General features: G+C 40.9%; 1 protein-coding gene across 2 annotated transcripts in view; it reads left to right on the top strand.

Moving 5' to 3' along the window:
- POU6F2 (POU class 6 homeobox 2) overlaps positions 1-24920 on the top strand; it is an 812961-nt gene that overhangs the window by 781923 nt on the left and 6118 nt on the right. For both annotated transcript variants that reach the window (XM_073549965.1, XM_073549964.1), the window contains exons 7-8: positions 11347-11515; positions 17458-17626. In XM_073549965.1, coding sequence (XP_073406066.1) covers positions 11347-11515; positions 17458-17626 — 338 coding nt within the window. The remainder of the gene's footprint in view (positions 1-11346; positions 11516-17457; positions 17627-24920) is intronic.

Below are 24920 nucleotides of genomic sequence, written 5' to 3'. Positions count from 1 at the left end.
CTAATATGCTAATTCACCCCTCAACTAAAGCAGCGTTAGCAAAGATTCTTCTCTGGGGCGTTTACTTTTTCTCCTGTATAATATTACCCAATCATAAGCAGGCAGTGTTATACAGGGAGGAAAAAAGCAAACGTCCCCAAGGAAGGTTAGATTTGCCTTTTTTAGTTTGTGTTGAGAAGACTGATGTTTCTAATCTTATCACATTGAGATATGACAGTTCTGGTAGAGGAGAACTGCAGAGATGATCAGTGATGAAGATGATCATGCAAGCAGCATTTGTCATGTACAACACTTTGGATCTATTCCAGGTCTAAGGAGTTATTCCTCCATACATGGGATAGTGTGTAAATGACATTACAATGTGGCTCTCCTCCTCTCCTGGCACTTGTAATGACTGATCTCTGATCACGGAGATCTCAGTGTGAGGGGGGTATAGACATTAGTAATATCACATATTCCTGAAAATGCAGATTCTGACCTCATATTGAGACATTTGTTTTTTTTCCCAATTAATAATGCTGCCTTCTTATGGGATAAAAATAAACATCCCTAGAGAAGAATCTCTGTTAATGCCCCTTTAGTTGAGGGAAAAATTAGCATGTTAGGCACCCTAAAACTTTGAAATAAAATATGTTCACAGCAGATAGAAGTACATTTTATTAATCTCTTCAGTAACTTTATCATAAGGTACCGAGTTTAGCATGGAAAAAGTAGTGAAAGGTTCTGTTTAAAAATATCAGAAGTATTAAGAAAGTTCAAGACCACAATCTGTACGCATTTATTGAAGGGCTGCAGCATTCCACTGCATTCATATTATTGTGGTTGACAAAGTGATTTATAATAAACTCTCCATCTATGGAAGAATGTCCTTTTTTAAAAAAATAGAGAGCATGAAATGACACTAACCCAAAAGTGATCTGTGACCGACCTCTTTGCCAGGAAAAGTAATAATATTTTATTAAAAATAATAGTAATAACAATAATAATAAATAGAATCCATTGTCTCTATAAAAAACAGGTCCTGACATTAGAATGTGAAGTTTGTACAAATATTGAAATAACAATCGGCACATTCCACATTCTAAGTGTTCATTTTAGTCATCATGTGTTTGTTTGGTGCATGATTTCCATGTGAGAAAAAAGTCTCCAAGGCTCATTAAGTAGGGGGTGATTTCTGTGACATCCATTGTAGTGTCAACCAATAGTGTCTAGTAAGTGAGTTCATATGGGAAAATCTAGTTAGCCCTTAGGCGGCCGTGGAGATAGCTGTTTACAGATTATTGGCTTGGCATTTTATAATAAAAGAAATTAATTTTTTTCATGCTGAGTACTGCTGAAAATACCTTGGGTCTCATACATCAAAGTCTAAAAGTAGTCACACTGTATAACTTTGCAACTCTCTTCAATAAAATCAGTATTTCCTAATGCTAAAATTCTAAGCTATTAAACATGGATGTTACTGTACGTACATACATTGCTGCCATTACCATTGATGTCTCTAATTAAATATACACTGCTCAAAAAAATAAAGGGAACACTGAACCCCTTCACCCCCAAGGGTGGTTTGCACGTTCATGACCGGGCCAATTTTTACAATTCTGACCACTGTACCTTTATGAGGTCATAACTCTGGAACGCTTCCATGGATCCCGGTGATTCTGACTTTGTTTTCTCGTGACATATTGTACTTCATGATACTGGTAAAATTTAATTCAAATAACTTGCGTTTATTTGTGAGAAAAATGGAAATTAGGCGAAAATTTTGAAAATTTCGCAATTTTCCAACTTTGAATTTTTATGCCCTTAAATCACAGAGATACGGCACACAAAAAACTTGATAACTAACATTTCCCACATGTTTACTTTACATCAGCACAATTTTGGAACCAAAATTTTTTTTTGTTAGGAAGTTATAAGGGTTAAAAGTTGACCAGCAATTTCTCATTTTTACAACACCATTTTATTTTTACGGACCACATCACATTTGAAGCCACTTTGAGGGGTCTATATGATAGAAAATACCCAAAAGTGACACTATTCTAAAAACTGCACCCTTTAAGGTGCTCAAAACCACATTCAAGAAGTTTATTAACCCTTTAGGTGCGTCACAGGAATTTTTTTTAATATTTAAAAAACAATGAACATCTAACTTTTTTTCACAAAAAAAATACTTCAGATTCAATTTTTTTTATTTTACCAAGGGTAACAGGAGAAATTGGACTGCAAAAGTTATTGTGCAATTTGTCCTGAGTACGCTAATACCTGATATGTGGGGGGGGAACGACTGTTTCGGCGCATGGCAGAGCTCAGAATGGAAGGAGCTCCGTTTGACTTTTTCAATGCAAAATTGGCTGGAATTCAGATCGGACGCCATGTCGCGTTTGGAGAGTCCCTGATGTACCTAAACAGTGGAAACCCCCTACAAGTGACCCCATTTTGGAAACTAGACCCCCCAAGGAACTTATCTAGATATGTGGTGAGAACTTTGAACCCACAAGGGCTTTACAGAAGTTTATAACGTACAGCAGTACAATTAAAAAATCATATTTTTTCCACAAAAATGATCTTTTCCCCCCCATTTTTTGTTTTCACAAGGGTAACAGGACCCTAAAAGTTATTGTGCAATATGTCCTGAGTACGCTGATACCCCACATGTGGGGGTAAACCACTATTTGGGCGCATGGCAGAGCTCGGAAGGGAAGCAGGGCCATTTGACGTTTTTGGCTGGAATTGAGATCGGACACCATGTCGCGATTGGAAAACCCCTGATGTACCTAAACAGTGGAAACCCCCCACAAATGACACCATTTTGTAAACTAGACCCCCCCAAGGAACTTATCTAGATGTGTGGTGAGCACTTTGAACCTCCCAGTGCTTCACAGAAGTTTATAACGCCCGGGCGTGAAAATAAAAAATTCGTATTTTTTCCACAAACATGATCTTTTAGTCACCATTTTTTTATTTTCCCAAGGGTACCAGGAGAAATTGGACCCCAAAAGTTGTTGTCCAATTTGTCCTGAGTATGCTGATACCCCATATGTGGGAGAAAACTACTGTATGGGCACACGTTGGGGCTCAGAAGGGAAGTAGTGACGTTTTGGAATGCAGACTTTGATGGAATGGTCTGCGATTGTCATGTTGCCTTTGGAGAGCCCCTAATGTACCTAAACAGTGGAAACCCCCCACAAATGACCCCATTTTGGAAACGAGACCCCCTAAGGAACTTATCTAGATGTGTGGTGAGCACTTTGAACCCCCAAAGGCTTCACAGAAGTTTATAATGCCCGGGCATGAAAATAAAAAAATCGTATTTTTTTCAACAAACATGATCAATTATTCCCCAATTTTTTCAGTTTCCCAAGGGTAACAGGAGAAATTGGACCCCAAAAGTTGTGGTCCAATTTGTCATGAGTACGCTGACACCTCATATGTGGGAGAAAACTACTGTATGGACACAAGTCGGGGCTCGGAAGGGAAGTAGTGACATTTTGGAATGCAGACTTTGATGGATTGGTCTGCGGGTGTCATGTGCATTTGGAGAGCCCCTGATGTACCTAAACTATTGAAACTCCCCACAAGTGACCCCATTTTGGACACTAGACCCCCCACGGAACTTATCTAGATGTGTGGTGAGCACTTTGAACCCCCAAGTGCTTCACAGAAGTTTATAACACTCGGACGTGAAAATAAAAAAATCATTTTTTTCCACAAAAATGATATTTTTGCCCCCAATTTTTTATTTTCCTAAGGATAACAGGAGAAATTTGACCCCAAAAATTGTTTTGCAATTTGTCCTGAGTAGGCTGATACCCTACATGTGGGGGTAAAACACTGTTTGTGCGCATGGCAGAGCTTGGAAGGGAAGGAGCACCATTTGACTTTTTCAACTCAGAATTGGCTGGAATTGAGATCAGACGCCATGTTGCATCTGGAGAGCCCCTGATGTGCCCAAACAGTGGAAACCCCCAATTCTAACTCCAACCCGAACCCCAACACACCCCTAACCCTAATCTCAGCCCTAACCCTAACCCTAGCCCTAACCCTAGCCCTAACCCTAGCCCTGACCCTAGCCCTAACCCTAGCCCTAGCCCTAGCCCTAACCCTAGCCCTGGACCTAACCCTAGCCCTAACCCTAACCCTAATGCAAAAATGGAAATAAATACATTTTTTTTTATTTTATTATTTTTCCCTAACTAAGTGGGTGATATCGGGGGGTTTGATTTACTATTTATGGCGGTTTTTATGTTTGGCAGCTGTCGCACGCTAAAGGACGCTTTTTATTGTAAAAATAGTTTTTGCATCACCCCATATTGAGAGCTATAATTTTTCCGTATTTTGACCCACCGAGTCATGTGAGGTCTTATTTTTTGCGGGACGAGTTGACGTTTTTATTGGTACCATTTTCGGGCACGTGACTTTTTTTGATCGCTTTTTATTCCAATTTTTGGGACGCAGAATGAACAAAATCCAGCGTTTCATGAATTTCTTTTGGGGGGTGCATTCACACCGTTCCGCGTGCGGTAAAATTGATAAAGCGGTTTTATTCTTCGGGTCAGTACGGTTACAGCGATACCTCATTTAGGTCGTTTTTTTATGTTTTGTCGGTTTTATGCATTGAAAACTATTTTATATAAAAAATAATTATTTTTGCATCACTTTATTATGCAAGCTATAACTTTTTTATTTTTTTGCTGATTATGCTGTGTGGTGGCTCGTTTTTTGCGGGACAAGATGATGTTTTCAGTGGTACCATGGATATTTATATGCGTCTTTTTGATCGCGCGTTATTGCACTTTTTGTTTGGTGGTATGATAATAAATCATTATTTTTTGCTTCTTTTTTATTTTTATTTTTTAAGGGATTCGCTAAAGGGGTTAACTAATGGGACAGTTTTATAGGGCGGGTCGTTATGGACGCGGCGGTACCTAATATGTGTACTTTTATTGTTTTTTTTTTTTATTTCCAAAAAATGGATTTATTGGGGGAATATATTTTTTTTTTCTAATTTATTTGGCGATTTTTTTAAAATTATTTTAACACTTTTTTTATTTTTTTTTAGCTTTATTACATAGTCCCAGGAGGGACATCACTGTCCTGTGACAGATCGCTGATTTGTCACATCACAGATCACTGTGACAGATCAGCGATCTGTCACAGGCAGTGCTGAATGCTTCCTCATGCCTGCACTTTGCAGGCACTGAGGAAGCCAGCTTCCTGCAGGCCCCCGAAGGCCCCCGTCACCATCTTGGATTCGGGGGCCTGCAGGAAAGGAGCCACTCGCAGCAGCGCTGCACATTGCGCTGCCGTGGGGGGCTCAGGGAAGCACGGAGGGAGCCCCCTCCCTGACGATGCTTCCCTTTAACCCCCCGGTACACCGCGATCATGTTTGATCGCGGTGTGCAAGGGGTTAACGTGTCAGGGGCGGTCCGTGACCGCCCCTGACACATTGTGCCGGGTGTCAGCTGTGATAATCAGCTGACACCCGGCCGCAATCAGCGGCGCTCACCACGTGGGTGCCGCTGATCGCGGTAGACGTACTATCCCGTCCATGGGCATAGGGGCCCGGGTCCCATGGACGGGATAGTACGTCGGATGTCAGGAAGGGGTTAAACAACAGAATATAACTCCAAGTAAATCAAACGTCTGTGAAATCAAACTGTCCACTTTGGAAACAACACTGATTGACAATCAATTTCACATGCTGTTGTGCAAATGGAATCGTCAACAGATGGAAATTATTGGCAATTATCAAGACACACTCAATAAAGGAGTGGTTCTGCAGGTGGGGACCACAGACCACATCTCAGTACCAATGCTTTCTACAGCAACTGATGAAGGTCTTATAAATTGACTGAAACGTTTTGTTGTGCTATACTGTACCACTGTCTGGGATTGACTAAATCACCTATATATTATTACAAAGTTGAGTGCCAGGTTCTTTTTTGGATATTGTCACGGTTTGGGAACCTACCTTGGCACCATTCCCTAGCTGTGCACACGTTTTTTCTCTAAATTGTTCTTCCCCACACTGAGCACATGTGACAGACGTGACAGAGTCTGGAGACGCCGTGGAGAGCGATCTGCTGCCTGCAACATCCTTCAGCATGATTGGTTTGGCAGTGGGTCAGTAATGATGTGAGGTGGCATTTCTTTGAAGGGCCGCACAGCCCTCCATGTGCTCGCCAGAGGTAGCCTAACTGCCATTAGGTACCGAGATGAGATCCTCAGAGCCCTTGTGAGACCATATGCTGGTGCGGTTGGCCCTGGGTTCCACCTAATGCAGGACAATGCCAGACCTCATGTTGCTGGAGTGTGTCAGCAGTTCCTGCAAGATGAAGGCATTGAAGCTATGGACTGGCCTGCCTGTTCCCCAGAACTGAATCCGATTGAGCACATCTGGGATATCATGTCTCACTTCAGCCACCAATGTCTTGTTGCACCACAAACTGTCCAGCAGTTGCTTTAGTCCAGGTGTGGGAGGAGATCCCTCAGGAGAACATCCACCACTTCATCAGTACCATGCACAGGCGTTGTAAGGAGGTCATACAGGCACGTGGAGGCCATACCCGCTACTGATAATCATTTGCTTGTCTTGAAGCATTTCCACTGAAGTTGGATGAGCCTGTAATTTGATTTTCCACTTTGATTTTGAGTATCATTCCAAACTGATATCTCCATGGGATATTAATATTGATTTACGGTGATCATTTTTATGTTTTATTGTTCTCAACACATCCCATTATGTAATGAATAAAGATTTGCAACTGGAATATTTAATTTAGTAATATCTAGGATGCAGTATTTTAGTGTTCCCTTTTTCTTTGTGAGCAGTGTACATTTGGAGGATTATTAGTATATATGAATATTAAAATCAGCTACATTTTACCGATAAAGAAGATGTTGTGGTTTCTATTAACCCCATTGACCTCATCCATATTGTATTTTCTTGTGTTTGGATCCACACAGTTTAAAGTGGAACGCACTGCAGGTCCATAATATAGGTCCTTAGTAAGGGATAATACCATATGATAACATGTCATGGGAACATGTGAACATTTTTTTTTAACAGATAAGGAGTGTAAAATCAGAGATGCTTTCCTGTTCAGCACTGCTATGTCTGCAGTGCTTTTTATGGAGGTTCTGACTATTACATGCTGCACCAATGGGTACGATGTGTCTTAATCCTTCCGTACGCATAAATCTAATGTCATCCACCAATATCAAGAGGTTCGTCCAATACTTTAATGTATATGGAGGCACTCTCCAACTGATTGTTGGGGAGATGCTAATTGGGTAAATCTGATTTCAGATTACCAATCACTTTTTTCTTCCTAAGATAAGTCACTGACAGAGATTTCTGTCAGAGACTTTTTCATAGGGAACTAAAGGACCGCTCGGACAGATGAACACATGTATCTGTGGGAGTGACGGTTAAGATGACTGTTGGGTGAATGATCAGCCAAAGCATTGTTCGTCCATTAGCAATCCAATGTGTATGGTGGGCTTACTGCTGTATTTATCAGTATTACTGTTGTTAGTGAACAAATTTGTAATCCGTTCCATTAACTGGATTTATGTATGTAACTATGCAAGATGTAATCCAACATTTATGAATCCTGACAATCATAAGGTATTTGTCTTCACTGTAGATTTGTTAAGTAACACTGTAGTCCAGACCAGGATAATTGTTTAGACTGATTAAATAACATAATATCTCATTATAATCTTCTTTCTATTCCTTTATATATACATGTATGGATCTGCTATATACTTATTATGTACATTGTCTGATTAAAGTCACAAGACTGAAAACAAAATATGTGCATTCTCTAAATAAAGAACATTCACTAACCACATTGACTAGTTTTTTGCAAGAGTGCACTGGAGTTAGATGCGCCAAGTTTATTAAGAGGCATGCAATTTTATTGAATTTAGTGCATCTTTTAACCGGCCTGCCCTACGGTAGGAAATGTACTCCTGTCCAAAACTGGAACACTTTTCTTTTGTAATTTACATTATTATTGCAGCAAAAATTGTGATTAAAATATCAACAACGCTCAGCAATACCCTCTCCCGATTCAGCTATCCCTTCGTTATAAATGGCTGTGGGAACTGGTTTGCACTGTTGTAAAAAAAAATGCCAGAAGTCATAAAATGTTTGCGCAGCTATGAGCTGCAAAAAGTATTGTGAACTTTTAAACTGTTTTTTTTCTCATCTGACAAAAAAAACTGCTGAATTGGGGCCATTGAGGGGATGGAATGCTGAATTTGATAATGGATGTGGATTGAGATTCTACCTAATGCACCTCATTTTATAAAAAGCCAATGTGTTGTCTATGTGCTTAAAATAAAAAGCAGGTGGGGAACATTATTACTCTATGTCCTTTTATCAACCCCATATTCAATATCTTTGCAGCCATAAGAAGCAGTGGCATCTAGGTTCCTAGTGTCTACAGATGACCCAAGGTCCCTCATAAGAAGACACGGTTATTATAAATGGTGCTTTGAAGGGGAAGTTTGAATGTATTTCTCACTTTTACCGACACTCAGCACATGCTCAGTGCACAGATGAAGCTGAGACCAAAGCTCCCTGCTTTACTACACACGCTCTGGTTGCTACTAGAGCTGACATGAAATAGCATGTCCCAGTCCATTGGACATCAATCAACTTAGTCAGAGAATGTTGAGCAGGCGAGCTTGACTCTTCATGCATGCGGCACCACCATCTCCAAGATTATTCTTAGTCAAAGCCAAATGTTTTGCTTCGTAAACATTTATATGTTAGGATGTTAGGCACAGAGTTTTGTGGAATTAATTGGGAAAATAAAAAGTCACTGGGAATATTTTACTTTTTCATAAAATTTATTAAATCTGTAATTGGCACGCATTCCTTTTTAGAATAATTCTTTTTTAGAATAATTTCTTTTTGAGTGTTTTCAGTAGGCAGCCCTACGCTTGTCACTTTGGAGCATGTGTTACCTTTTTAACTAACCTCCAAAAGGTCTAAATAAAGAGGTGTGTCAGCAGTTCTTTTTAAGTTATGAAAAAGTATTAGCAGCAAAATGATATTTTGTGAATTATCAGAGTTCCTGTACCATACTTCTAACTAATGACAAATCCCTTAGAGGTACAGGACATTTGCATGTGCTCCAGTAGACTTCATAACACAAAAACAAGTTATAATATGTTGCTGAAAGGTCAGGCCCCCCACTATTTCCTAGAATGAGGGCACTATGGGACCTGACAGTACAAAGTAAAGAGTCGTGCTATCCGAAGGAAAAAAAAATGTCTGAAGGGGCCATTGTGCTTACTAGGGTGGCAAGAGTAATGTCTGGAACAAAAATATTGGACTCCTCCAAACAGTTCTACCATAGCTAACTATTTACAGTTGTGGGACAACCCCTTTCATTTACTATGTTCAAGCTAAAAGTTGGAAAGTTTCTTTCTCTTAAGGTGGCAGGATTGATTTGCCAGTGATATATTGCCAGACATTCTACACTATGAGTAATTTTATGGTACATGATGCATTCAAATTCCAAAACTAATAGGAAAAAAAAATAAAACTTTCTCTTATACCTCTCTTCTCTTTTAGGATAAGACTATAATGTGTAGCTGGCCTTACTGGAGTAACTGTAACCTTTATTCTCAGATCTCTAATCACTTTGATCCCTTCTCCATACTACGAAATTGAATTTAGAAACGACAATTTGCGATCAAGGGTTCTATATATACCTTGCTTTCATGTGACCACAAAAGAGGGAGCAGGACTCCCGGGGGTGCATTTTATTGTATGAACCCATTTAAACATTGAACCTAGAAATAAATGATGAAAGTAAGCGTGAGATAAACTTGCCCCACCATTTGCCAGTCTTATTTGATACAAGTTCTGGAACAATAATGAGAACTGTTTCTGCTGACAGCGGATGAAGGGCAGGGCTCAGCAAAGGGGCAGAGATTAGCATTTTTTGGCGTACTAGTGCAGATAGGGTGGAGGGAGAAAACTTCTGCTGCAGACGGTTACATGACTGAGAGGAGGAAGGAAGTGAAAAATGGCCATCAGTATTAGACAAAAAGAGACTTCTCAATTTTTTTAGCAGTTTAAATTGTAGCATCATTTCACAATTGAAGTGGCAGAAGCCAATCAGAAACTTAGGGGCAGAGTACCAGCTAAGCCTGATTTTCATCTTTAATGATCTGTAGGGGTCTCAGAAAAGCTTGTGAAATATCACAATGACATAGCAAACATTTTCCAAAATCCAGTGTTTTTTTATTTGCAAATTTTATATTTATAGTTCATTTAAAAGTGTTGTCTCAACTTCTCAAATGGTAACATTGCAAAATTCTTCTAAAAAATTCTGACCACCGTTGCAAACTATGAAGGGGCAGATTTGAAGGAAAGTGCACATTTTGAAACTGTCGCTCTGAAATTAGCCATATCTCTTTATTCGGCCAGCTTCAGTAATCTTGCCCTTCTCTGACTCTTTAGTGGCAAAGCTGCCTTTGCTAGCAGAAACTGAAAGAGCACCATTAAGAGCATTGGCTCAATCATGCCGCTAGTTTGAACTGTGAATCTTCAGGAGCGCACCTGCCCCTGGCAAGCAGTAAGCTGGGAGGCTGGAGAGAGGGGCGCTCATGAATAAAGAAGGTCAGAACTACCCTTTAAGTTAGTAGCCGATATTAGTTGCTACCTCCATGTCTCCAATGAATGTCATAGTGACCTTTAGATTACCACTTCATGCAGTGGCAGTAAGAATACACCGACTTTAATAATAGTGAATGGGGTAGATAGGAACAGCCAGGGAAGTCACTAGCATTTCCCAAGTTATTCCACTCTGAAGCAATCTACTGAAGAGGAGATTATTATTATTATACATTTATACTGTATACAGTTGTGGCCAAAAGTAATGACACCCCTGCAATTTTGTCAGATAATACTCAGTTTCTTCCTGAAAATGATTGCAAACACAAATTCTTTGTTATTATTATCTTCATTTAATTTGTCTTAAATGAAAAAACACAACAAGAATTGTCCTAAAGCCAAATTGGATATAATTCCACACCAAACATAAAAAAGAGGGTGGACAAAAGTATTGGCACTGTTCGAAAAATCATGTGATGCTTCTCTAATTTGTGTAATTAACAGCACCTGTAACTTACCTGTGGCACCTAACAGGTGTTGGCAATAACTAAATCACACTTGAGTTGAGTAATAACTACTATTTCCGAATACTAGTTAAAATACAGTTAGAAATGTAAAATGTGAATAACATTTTTTGTACATACATATATCTGTGTTATTTCTAGCACATATGATCAATGCACATATTTTTATATTTTGATATATAGCTCCATCAACCAGCACAAGCGCCATTGGGTCCAGCAACATCACAGGCAAATCTTTTGCACTTGGCTCATAATCAAGCATCAATGGCCCAAAGTCCAGTTCGTCAATCTTCATCTTCTTCCTCTTCTTCTTCCTCTTCTTCAGCTTTGAGTGTTGGTCAGTTAGTCAGCAGTAAGTATTTACTTCCAATGTCATTCTTTTTTCTATTCGTTACTTCTTGCCTTGGTTTCTTAGAAGGTATTATAGCTATAGCCTGTCACAGTTGTCTTTATTCCCTTAATAGTGTTTAATCACTAAGCACATTTTAGAAATTTGTAAAAGAAAATAGCCTTGTTGCCCGTAACATGCAAACACAACACAGCGTTCATTTCCCAGAGCAGTTCAATCCCTAAAATAGACCTGACATCCTCCATTAGACACAACATTGTCAGGGTGAATTGCTGAGACTTGCAGTATTTTCTCTGGAAATGGTGGCCTTTTTTGCTTGCACATACATATTCCTTTTATTCCTATTTTTCCTTATACCTTACTACCGTATTTTTCTTTCTACTATTGCTCTTATTTTCCCAATCAGATTGACACAACAGTAGGTAAAAGTATTACCACAAATTCTTAACATACTAAAACCACTGTGGCATCTAACTAGTGAGCCAATGTGGACTCTGAAAAAAACATATAAGATCAAATAGCACAATAATTGTTGTGGCCATACAAAAGGCTGTAGACAGGAGTTGACATACCATATGCTCAGTCGTTATTCCTGCAAAGGGGCCCAAAGGAAGAGATGTCGTCTCGTTGGAAACACCAGAGAAGCTGGTATAGAATTAATAATTTCAACTGCCAGCAAATGGTGGAGGATTGAAGGGAATCTGTCAGCAGATTTTTGCTATGTAATTTGATAGTAGCATGAGTTAGTAACCCCGATGCCTGTGATTTATCACTTAGTTTACTGGGTGCAGCAGAAAACTGTCTCTGGATAAAAAACCACAATAAAAGCCATTGAAGAAATTACTTTTAGTGTAGAATTACACTTTTCTGCACCATAATATCTTGCTACAACATGTGATAGTGTCAGTAACTGGTTTGGGTGTGGCATTTTCTGCCTGTGTCCTATGTAAAAGTGGTTTGCGAGCATCATTTGATCTCTGAGCAAATTTTAAATGGTGTGTGCATGTGATGAGCAATTGGCATGTGTAGTTCACATCTTGTACAGCCTCCATCCTATGTGTGAGGCCTGTGATTGGCTTATATGCTGCATGTGTGCTTGGTGTGTGGTTCATGTGTGCCTGGTGTGTGTGTCATGAGTGCTTGGTGTGTGTGTCATGTGTGCTTGGTGTATGTGTCATATGCGATTGGTGTGTGGGTCATGTGTGCTTGATGTGTGTGTCATGTGTGCTTGGTGTGTGTCATGTGTGCTTGGTGTGTGTGTCATGTGTGCTTGGTGTGTGCATCATGTGTGCTTGGTGTGTGTGTCATGTGTGCTTGGTGTGTGTGTCATGTGTGCTTGGTGTGTGTGTCATATGCGATTGGTGTGTGCATCATGTGTGCTTGGTGTGTGTGTCATGTGTGCTTGGTGTGTGTTTCATGTGTGCTTGTTGTGTGTGTCATGTGTGGTTGGTGTGTGTGTCATGTGTGCTTGGTGTGTGTGTCATGAGTGCTTGGTGTGTGCATCATGTGTGCTTGGTGTGTGTGTCATGTGTGCTTGGTGTGTGTGTCATGTGTGCTTGGTGTGTGTGTCATATGCGATTGGTGTGTGGGTCATGTGTGCTTGGTGTGTGTGTCATGTGTGGTTGGTGTGTGCATCATGTGTGTCTGATATATGTGTCATGTGTGCTTGGTGTGTGCATCATGTGTGCTTGGTGTGTGGGTCATATACGATTGGTGTGTGGGTCATGTGTGCTTGGTGTGTGTGTCATGAGTGTTTGGTGTGTGCATCATGTGTGCTTGGTGTGTGCATCATGTGTGCTTGGTGTGTGGGTCATATGCGATTGGTGTGTGTATCATGTGTGCTTGGTGTGTGTGTCATGAGTGCTTGGTGTGTGCATCATGTGTGCTTGGTGTGTGGGTCATATGCGATTGGTGTGTGGGTCATATGCGATTGGTGTGTGGGTCATATGCGATTGGTGTGTGGGTCATGTGTGCTTGGTGTGTGTGTCATGAGTGCTTGGTGTGTGCATCATGTGTGCTTGGTGAGTGCATCATGTGTGCTTGGTGTGTGGGTCATATGCGATTGGTGTGTGGGTCATGTGTGCTTGGTGTGTGTGTCATGAGTGCTTGGTGTGTGCATCATGTGTGCTTGGTGTGTGCATCATGTGTGCATCATGTGTGCTTGGTGTGTGGGTCATATGCGATTGGTGTGTGGGTCATGTGTGCTTGGTGTGTGTGTCATGTGTGCTTGGTGTGTGTCATGTGTGTTTAGTGTGTGCATCATGTGTGCTTGGTGTGTGGGTCATATGCGATTGGTGTGTGGGTCATATGCGATTGGTGTGTGGGTCATATGCGATTGCTGTGTGGGTCATGTGTGCTTGGTGTGTGTGTCATGTGTGGTTGGTGTGTGTGTCATGTGTGGTTGGTGTGTGTGTCATGTGTGCTTGGTGTGTGCGTCATTTGTGCTTGGTGTGTGCGTCATGTGCGATTGGTGTGTGTCATATGTGCTTGGTGTGTGCGTCATTTGTGCTTGGTGTGTGCATCATTTGTGCTTGGTGTGTGGGTTATGTGTGGTTGGTGTGTGCATCATGTGTGCCTGATATATGTGTCATGTGTGCTTGGTGTGTGCGTCATTTGTGCTTGATGTGTTGGTTATGTGCGATTGGTGTGTGGGTTATGTGTGCTTGGTGTGTGTCATGTGTGCTTGGTGTGTGCGTCATTTGTGCTTGGTGTGTTGGTTATGTGCGATTGGTGTGTGGGTCATGTGTGCTTGGTGTGTGTCATGTGTGCTTGGTGTGTGCGTCATTTGTGCTTGGTGTGTTGGTTATGTGCGATTGGTGTGTGGGTTATGTGTGCTTGGTGTGTGTCATGTGTGCTTGGTGTGTGTGTCATTTGTGCTTGATGTGTTGGTTATGTGCGATTGGTGTGTGGGTTATGTGTGCTTGGTGTGTGTCATGTGTGCTTGGCGTGTGCGTCATTTGTGCTTGGTGTGTTGGTTATGTGCGATTGGTGTGTGGGTCATGTGTGCTTGGTGTGTGTCATGTGTGCTTGGTGTGTGCGTCATTTGTGCTTGGTGTGTTGGTTATGTGCGATTGGTGTGTGGGTTATGTGTGCTTGGTGTGTGTCATGTGTGCTTGGCGTGTGCGTCATTTGTGCTTGGTGTGTTGGTTATGTGCGATTGGTGTGTGGGTTATGTGTGCTTGGTGTGTGTCATGTGTGCTTGGCGTGTGCGTCATTTGTGCTTGGTGTGTTGGTTATGTGCGATTGGTGTGTGGGTCATGTGTGCTTGGTGTGTGTCATGTGTGCTTGGTGTGTGCGTCATTTGTGCTTGGTGTGTTGGTTATGTGCGATTGGTGTGTGGGTTATGTGTGCTTGGTGTGTGTCATGTGTGCTTGGTGTGTGTGTCATTTGTGCTTGATGTGTTGGTTATGTGCGATTGGTGTGTGGGTTATGTGTGCTTGGTGTGTGTCATGTGTGCTTGGCGTGTGCGTCATTTGTGCTTGGTGTGTTGGTTATGTGCGATTGGTGTGTGGGTCATGTGTGCTTGGTGTGTGTCATGTGTGCTTGGTGTGTGCGTCATTTGTGCTTGGTGTGTTGGTTATGTGCGATTGGTGTGTGGGTTATGTGTGCTTGGTGTGTGTCATGTGTGCTTGGCGTGTGCGTCATTTGTGCTTGGTGTGTTGGTTATGTGCGATTGGTGTGTGGGTTATGTGTGCTTGGTGTGTGTCATGTGTGCTTGGCGTGTGCGTCATTTGTGCTTGGTGTGTTGGTTATGTGCGATTGGTGTGTGGGTCATGTGTGGTTGGTGTGTCATGTGTGTAATGGGTGAGCAGCCATTGTCCTTGGTCCAAAGGTGTGTAGTTTGTGTGTAGCATGTAAGTGTATATATTGCATCTTTCTCTAGATTGTTGCCTATGAAGGCTTGTGGGCCCTGAAACTTTTCTTGCACAGTGGTTATTTGCAGTCAATGCCCGGCCATGGCTCTAAACACAAGAGCTAAATATTCTAGGTTTTTATTAACTTCAGTAAAGCTAAGATACTGTGACACTCTATACCAATGAACATAAAAATTACATTGAGAATACAGCTGCGTTTCACAATCTGTGTCTCTACCTATATGATTTAGGGTGATTTTATTTCTCCAAAAACCTTCTTTACTCAAGGTTCAGTAAAAAGTTCTGGTCTCCAGCAGCTAAGTCATTTCCCTTGATAAGTCCTAAATTGACTGCATTATCTGTCTCCAAAGGAATCCTCCTCACCTAGTATGTGTCTACAATTAGGTGCCCTTTTTAGAAGCAAAAGCTGCTTTCGCTACAAGCTTTTCAGAAAAAAATATAAATTTGAAAAATACTTTATGGCATTTTTCTTGTGACCTCATAAAGCGCTAAAGGACAACCAAAATAATACTTAAAGGGGATAGCTACTGTACCCCGCATAGCAGGAATGTACCGTGTATCTTTGCCCACAGCTTTAATACATACTGTATACTGCTTTGTTATTTTATCCTTCTGAGTTTAGCCAGTTATTTTTTATGTGAATATAGCAATTTATGTTGGTATTTTTTTTGTATCGTTGACTACAATTATAGCTATAATGTTTCCAGAAAAAGCAGATGATCAGATGTACTGTACTTCCATAGAGTTTGAACATGATATACATTTCTGATCTCTCATCTTCTGATTCCTTTTATACCATTTATAGCAAAAAAGACTGAATTACATTTCTAATAACATGATTACAGAACTAAAGATAATTGATTTCTACTCTTAAACATTTTTTATTATTTTTTGATTTTAAAGGTAAATTTATTTTCTTCCTGTAGCTGCAATTCTAGTATTTTCCTACAGATTAGTGACATGCCCCCCAGGGCCGGGGAGTACTCGGAATCGGACCAGACAGTTCTTTGGGGGACGTCACGGGGTCGTGATCTGTTTCCGTGGCCCTGGCCATGACATAAAATGGGGGATAGTTATATGGTATTGTGTCCTGACCCAACCCGTGGTGTTCGGCAATGGGTGGACGACGCTGAGGTTCAGGTCCACTGGAGCTGATGGTGATGCAGCAAAGATGATATAGCTCCCCACGGGTAGAGTGGGGCCCCAGGGCAAATATTTTTGGCTGTTCAGGTGGTGGTGAATGTTGGGGTGCACAGAATAAGTAAAGGACACAGAGAAGTGCAGTTTTCTTTATCTTTTACTTTTTGGTAGATGAAAATGCAATCCAGGGTACCAGTTACAGATGACAGAAGGAGTCTGGCTAGCCTGGAGGCATTCAGGGGGTCCACCCTGCCAGGTGGTGTTAGGGACCTTCCTGCTGCACTCTCTTTTTGGGTCCCAGCTGCCTGTAGCTAAGCTGCGGCCCACTCCTGCGTGTTGGTTTTAACCTGTATGGCAGACAGTGTGAGCCTATCACGTGTCCTTCCTTTTCACTGTCAGCCCTGGGCTCTTGGTCAGCTGTGGTGGCTCCGATGTGGCCAGAGAGCTTGAAGTCCCCTGCCGTCCAGATTCAGCTGTCAGGGTGTACAGCACCCACCCAGCCAAGGACTCTGGCGTCCTTTTTGTCAGCGCTCCACTCCGGGGTCATCTCCACGCAGCTTCAATTCCTCAGAGCCCTTGACTCTGCTCCAGTCCCTTCTCTCTCCACCGACCAACTTCCCAACAGACCTAACTGACTCCTCCTCCTGACCAGAGAACAGCTCCCCTGAAGTCAGGTCTAGAGCTCCCCCCTCTGGCCTGGAGCAGGAATTGTGATGCATGCTGTGTATTACCTGGCATGAACTGGGGTCATGGGTTCAAATCTGATGAATAGAAACATCAACTTGAAGATTTTATGATTTTCCTCCCATGATATAAAAGATATACTGACAGACTGAGAGGCCCAAGGGAGACAATGCATGTAAAGTGAAATTGTTGGTGCTATAAGCAAACAAAATAAATGTTTTCGTCTTGTCACCCTTTCTTTAACAGATCCGCAAACTGCCAGTGGAGAGGTTGATGGGGTAAATCTGGAAGAAATCAGAGAGTTTGCTAAAGCTTTTAAAATTAGACGCCTGTCACTTGGTTTGACTCAAACGCAGGTGGGCCAAGCTTTAAGCGCCACAGAAGGTCCAGCCTATAGCCAGTCAGCTATCTGCAGGTAAGGACACATTGTGCATGGGCATATGTAAAGAATATCAGCTATTGTTGCATGATTACCTTCCTGCATTTGCACAAAATATCCTTTGCTACTTTTTTTATTTGGACAGTTGATAACACACATTTTTTATGCAAACATAAATTCATAAAAAAATCTTTTATACTATGAAGTTTTTTTAAATATTTTCAGTAAATGAGGAATGGCTACTACACAACTCCCCCAAAATATCAAAAGTATTATTATTATATTTAGGACCAGAGTTTTCAATTGTTTCAATTTCTGATCACTGTTTTTTTTGACAAATCATTCAGAATATTACTGTGATGTCATTGAAGTACACAGATATGCACATGTGGTTGGTTATCTTCCAGCAGTTGGTGTAATGGTGCCACTCCTGTCCATAGGCAGTGTCACTTATTTACTCAAGTGGAGCTGAGATGCAACATCAGACAAAGTCAATGGCCAAGAGTCGCACTGTTTCAAGAAGTAGTTCCCCAAACTCTTTTAAATGGGAATGACTTAAAAAGTTTCATACTTATTTTTAATTAAATACATATTTATCATTTACATAAAAGTGTAAAACCTCATCAATCATAATTAAGCAAGTACTTTTAATGCAGTTACCTCGAAGAACTAAGGTAATTTTAACTTTTAACGATTAACTGATTGTCACAAAAGACCAATAAAAACCTAACGCAATATTGAAAATGAACAGCAAGCATAGATATAGAAAATAATAGATAGTAAAAAAAAGAGTAGATCTTAGTAGAAGCTTTAAAATATTTTAGAAATTTTAAGGGAGTGGCCAAAGCTGTAATTTTTTCCCATAAATATTTTCCAATTAATAAATGGAGGAATATTCACCATCCATTACCCCTGTGATTCTGAGGCAGGCCGCACTGGAGGACTCCAGGTGTAATATCTGCACTGTCCTTCATCAGGACCACTGAAGCCTGTTATTGACTGCAACAGCGAGGTGACTACTAGCGTTCACGATAAGGTGTTCCTCTGATTATATATTCTTTTAGACACCTGACTGTTGCAGTCAATCACAAGTTTCAGTGGTCTTATTGACATCTGAATTTCTCACACATCATTTTCAGGGCAGGAATAAACTGCCAAAGCTTCCTGATTTGGATCCATTGGGGATGATAAGATGTATGTGTGCCCCTGTTTCTTAATTTATAAATATCCATGCCTAAAAAAGAATTTTCAGCATTGTTCAACACCTAAAAAATTTTTTAATAAGAACCTACGGGGAAAATAAGTCTTTGATACATTGCAGATTTTGCAAGTTTTCCCACCTACAAAGAATGGAGAACTCTGTAATTTTTATCCTAGGTATACTTCAACTATGAGAGACAGAATCTTAAAAAAAATCCAGAAAATCACATTGTATGATTTTTCCATAATTAATTTGCATTTTATTGTATGAAATAAGTATTTGATACAATATTAAAACAGTACTTAGTATTTGATATAGAAACCTTTGTTTGCAATTGCAAAGGTCAGATATTTCCTGCAGTTCTTGACCAAGTTTGCATACACTGCAGAAGGGATTTTGGCCCACTCGTCCTTACAGATCTTCTCCAGATCTTTCAGGTTTCGGGGCTGTTGCTGGGCAACACTGAGTTTCAGCTCCCTCCAAAGATTTTGTATTGGATTCAGGTCTGGATACTGGCTAGGCCACTTCGGGACCTTGAAATGTTTCTTACGGATAAACTCCTTAGTTGCCCGGGCTGTGTGATTTGCGTAATTGTCATGCTGGAAGATGCAGCCACGACCCATCTGAAATGCTCTTACTGAGGGAAAGAGGTTATTGGCCAAAGTCTCATGATACAGGACCCTATTCAACCTCTCTTCAATACAGTGCAGTTGTCCTGTCACCTTTGCAGAAAAGCACCCCCAAAATATTATGTTTCCCGCACCATGCTTCTTGATTGGGATGGTGTTCTTGGGGTTGTGCTCATCCTTCTTTTTCTTCCAAACATGGTGAGTGGAGTTGATACCAAAAAGTTCTATTTTTGTCTCATCTGACCCCATGACCTTCTCCTATGCTTCCACTGGATCATCTAGATGGGTATTGGTGAAATTCAAATGGTCCTGGACATGTACTAGCTTGAGCAGGGGATCCTTGCATGCCCTGCAGGATTTTAAGTAGTGTGTTACTAACGGTAATCCACATAGCAAAAAATAGTAGAAAAGAATGGCACTCACCGGGTAGTGTAGTCAAGGCTTTATTTATTTTCCATGAATGTGCACCTAAGGGTAAAACAGTTGCATTGCCGGCTGCGTCTCTTTTATACACGTATGATGGTTCGGATGTGTGGACTATTGTGATGGTGCTCGCCTTCTAGTTCTGGACTTTGTATTATTAACGGTAATGTTTGAGACTGTGGCCCCAGATCTCTTCAGCTCATTGACCAGGTCTCCCATGTAGTTCTAGGCTGAGTTTTGTTATTTCTCAGAATCATCCTCACCAAATGATGTGAGATCTTGCATGGAGCCCCAGACCAAGGAAGATTGACAGTCATTTTGTGTTTCTTCCATTATCTAATAATTGTGCCAACAGTTGTTGCCTTCTCACCAAGCTGCTTGCCTGCTGTCCTGTAGTCCATCCCAGCCTTGTGCAGGTCTACAATTTTGCTCCTGATGTCCTTAGACAGCTCTTTGGTCTTGGCCATGGTGGTGATGTTGGACTGTGATTGATTAAGTGTGTGATCAGGTTTCTTTTCTACTGATAATGAGCTCAAACAGTTGCAATTAATACAGGCAATGAGCACCTAATAGGAGGGCCTCTTAAAGAAAAAGTAACAGGTCTGTGAGAGTCAAAATTCTTGCTGGTTAGTAGGTGAAATCATATATATATCCCTACAAATTATCTTTATTGATTAAAAACCCATATGCAATGGTTCACACCAAAAAAATGTGCACAAACAAAAACAACCGTGTTCCAAAATTAACAATTAAAAATGGGTAAGCTAGAAGTCCCTCTTCCGTCAACTAGGCCTGGCTGGGGAGGTTGGCACCCTAGGGGGGAACGTTGTGGCACCCCTGCTCCACGATGACTGACCCTGGGAGCCCTATATTCCCTGCAGCCACTTGGGGAACCCTCCTACCCGATGTCCTAAAGGAACCCCTATCAATAGACATAGACGATCCTATATCTAAGAGGACCCTAGACCCCAATTAAAATCTAAAAAGAACACAATAAGCAATTGGTGATGATTGACATAATTTCACAGCATGGTCAAAGGATAACAATACTCCAGGGGTTTGGGCCCTTGCTTTGCCAAAAAAGACTATAGTCTCTTAACATGCAGACTAAATTTCAAAAGTTGCTACAGAAAATAATTACTGCTTACACTGCCAACTAATAGTTGGCATGGATGAAAAAATAGTGCTCAGAAAACTATTAGAACCAACTCAGATGTGGTCACTAGGAAAAAACTAATGTTGGTTAAATCAGTGTTTTCTAAGCATGCAGTGTATGTTCACACTCTTTGCAATAGCAACAAAAAGACCAACAATGCCACATTTCAAATGTGACAAAAAATGCTGCATGATATTGCCCAAAAGAAGTTATAACCCCATCATTAACCATGTGTATAAAATGGAAGTGGTTTCTAAGCATGCAGACTGTGTTCAAGAAAATGCTGCAATAGATACTGCTTTTTTATGCCAATTGTTAATAACACAGATGAGTAACAATGCTAAACCAACTTAAAACTGCAATCAAGTCAATGAAGGACCTGAGATGCAACACATTAATGGCAGAGAAAAAAATAGTGGTTTGCACACATATAGATTCAATTAGCAGGTCTACTGCAGATTATAATCCAGTCTATACTCTGTATTGTAGTGGCACAGATACCAACATATCCTGACATGGTGTGTAACTCCACAACTGATAATCAGGAAAGAAAAACAGCCACACATAACAGATATGATAAAGAATGCTGCATATTGCTGCCACAATAACCAAAGCAGAGAAAGACCCCCAGTCCCAGACCAAAAGGGGTCATGAGGTTATCGTTAACATTAATAAAAATAGAGTAACTAGCGGATGAAAGAAGTCACCACAAAAAAGAGAGGATTTAATGCAATAGTATCAAACTTTATTACACATATATTCTAAAGACATGTACAGTGCTTATGATGAGGTAGATAGAAATATAGCAACTAAAAAATAATGGCATAATAAATAGTTGACAAATATAGTGCCAGACAGAAAAAAAGTCTCAGGGCTGAAATCTGCACGAGATCAGAGTACCGGTAGCAGTAGTTCAGGTTCTAAATACTCTAGTAACAACAACCATAGGCCTACATAAAGCAGGCAAAAATGTACTTCCCAATATGTAGGACACAATACAAAAGCCAAATTGTATATAAACAGTTAGTTTCAATAAACAGTGTTATCTAGGCATGCTCAAAGTTGGAGCTTATAGTTATATCTGAATATATTATGATCCTAAGTGATGATAATGGTGGTTCTACATCTGAGTAAGATAGGGCTGATGTAGAATATGACACAATTAAGCAGAATATAGGGGCTGCTAAAAAAGTAAATGGTAGAAAGTAAGCAGTGTTATTATAACATGTTGTAAATATTAGAGCAGGTGCCTATAGTTTAAGGCCGGAGCATAGACTAAATGGTTATCTATATCTCATAATAATATGTGCCCCTATGTCGGGCTTGGAATAGAAGTAGCAGAAGGTCTATGCAATAGATTCTGACAGTAGCTATATATGCCACAATGTGGCACATAGAGTAGTGGTGCTAGCCGTACTATGGTATGTGAGGAAAGTACCTTGTGACATGATCCTGGATGAGTGCAGGGACGCCCAGGAGACTCGCTTCAGCCTAAAGTGGATCGCAAGTGATCAACTTTCACTATACTGAAAGGGGAATAGCTCACATGTTGAGCTTGCCTCCTATGATGGAAGCTGATACTCTAACAGATAAGAGAAGCCCAGTTCTAAAGGGCCCATCACACTAAGCGAGATCGCTAGCGATATCTCTAAAGCGTCACCGATTTTGTGACACAGCAGCGATATTGCTAGCGATATCGCTATGTGTGATACTTACCTCCGCCCTCCGACCGGCTCTCCTGCTAGTTATCGATGATGGCGCGAGAAGGTTTTGGGCCGTTTCTCATTGGCCGCTTCCTGCTGGGCTTTCTGTTGGCGCCGACGAGCGACTCGTGGACGCGGGTGGAGGACGTCTTCATCGCCGCATCTGACAGGTAAGTAACGACTGCCGACCGCTGCTACGTTGCTGGTGAGATCTGCCTGTTTGGCAGCTCACTAGCGACCATTTAGCAAAATGGAGAAGTTGGCAAAGTTCACACATCGGCTGCTGCAATTCACTCCTGTGGTTTCCAACTGCTTCAGCACCCACCCTATTCCCCTGATTTGGCTCCCTCGGACTATCACCTATTCCCACAGATGAAAAAGCACCTTGGTGGAAGGTGGAATTGCAGCCATTGCAGCCATTGCAACAGCCGATGTGTGAACTTTGCCAACTTCTCCATTTCCATATTTCAGCCTTGCGACCCAACTTTAATATGCTGTAACGGAAACAAAAACAATCAAAATAAATCCAGATTGCTCATGAGACCATTCAACTAACTAAATAACATATTGCATTGCAAAACAAGACCATGCAAAAAAAGATTTCATGGGTGGGCCTCGAAGTTTTCAGGCGCCCCTCGTACTGTACAGGGCCTCTACATCAATTGACGCTAACCAGGTACCCTTCTCCAATTGAATCCCCTCCAATTTTGACAATAGATCTGCTGTGTCTCTCAGGTACGATTGAATAGACACCACAAATGGGGGCAAAATTTGATCTACATATATGCCACAATTCTGTGTCAAAGAGTCTGACCCTGAGACGATCGGTCTTCCCTTAAGGGGATGTAATCCTTTATGCACTTTGGGTAATGTGTAAAATGTAGCCAAAAGAGGAAACTTTGGCAAGAGGAACTCAAACTCACTTTTGGAAATCAATTTGTTAGATAAAGCCTCATCCAACAACTCTTTCAATTCAGATTTGTAGGTCACTGATGGATTTGTGTTCAGGACCTCATATACACCACCATCATCAAGAATGGTTTTACACATATTACAGTAGTCAATGTGATTCATGATCACCAAATTGCCTCCTTTGTCGGAGGATTTTATGACCAATTGGTCATTTTTGCAGAGTTCATCAAGGGCGCTCCGTTCCCCCTCCGTCAGATTATCATCCGAGTCCCATTCAAAAGTTTTAATCCTTTTCAGATCTCTTTCCACCAATAGGGAGAATACATCAATATTGCTGGTGTCCCCCTGTGGTGGCATTTTTTCACTCTTATTTCTTGGATCTGTGAATGGACCTTTTCCTTCTATAGGGGTTGCATCATTTTCACGGAGAAGACCCACAAGTGCCTGATACCCTAACAAATCCTCATCACTCAGGCCTTGTCAATGACACTCTTCACGACTGTTATGTGTAAAGAACTTTTTCCACTTGAGTTTTCTGCAGAACAAATTGAGGTCCTTTACCCACTCAAAGCAATTATACTTGTTGGTCGGTACAAAATTGAGACCTTTTAATAAGACTTTATACTCATCACCCGTTAGAGCGTGCGAGGACATATTGACTATTTGTCCTCTTTTAGTGAAATCGGGTTCTCAGATGAAACCCTGTTAGTAGGTGATCAAATACTTTTTCATGCAATCTAATTATTTAAAAATCATACAATGTGATTTTCTAGTTTCATTTTTAGATTCTGCTTCTCACAGTTGAAGTGTACCTACAATAAAAATTACAGTCCTCTCCATTCTTTGTAGGTGGGAAAACTTGAAAAATTGGCAATGTAACAAATACTTATTTTCTCCACTGTATATAGGGATAAAGAGTTATAATATGGTGTCATGTGACATAAATCATGGTTCTCATGTGTGCTATAGTGAACATTTCTAGGTTCTTTCATATGTCTGAAGATGACTTTAAAATAGGGGTCCAGGTGCAGAGACCTCCACAAATCACTAAAATGAAAGTGGGGGATCATTTCAGCGTATTCGCATACATACAAATGCTAGTGCAAAATACACAGATTGCACAACTATTTGCATCATTAGCTGATAGAATAAACTAAGCATGCAGCATGTATAAAAATGCACCTTTAGTGTTCTCATTACTGCCTCTGAACTGCAGAAACCAAAGTTTATTCTAATATGCTAATTGGGGTAAGTGCACCCTTGGTGTGGCCAAGAGGCTCATTACACCGTTCCAACCAACTGGCAT

Source organism: Dendrobates tinctorius, unplaced genomic scaffold (genome assembly GCF_039654945.1).
Source record: "Dendrobates tinctorius isolate UK_male_01 unplaced genomic scaffold, ASM3965494v1 ptg000162l, whole genome shotgun sequence".
In the NCBI taxonomy this organism is placed as follows: domain Eukaryota; kingdom Metazoa; phylum Chordata; class Amphibia; order Anura; family Dendrobatidae; genus Dendrobates; species Dendrobates tinctorius.
Note: the sequence above shows the minus strand (reverse complement) of the source record. Positions and strands in the feature narration are given on the sequence as shown.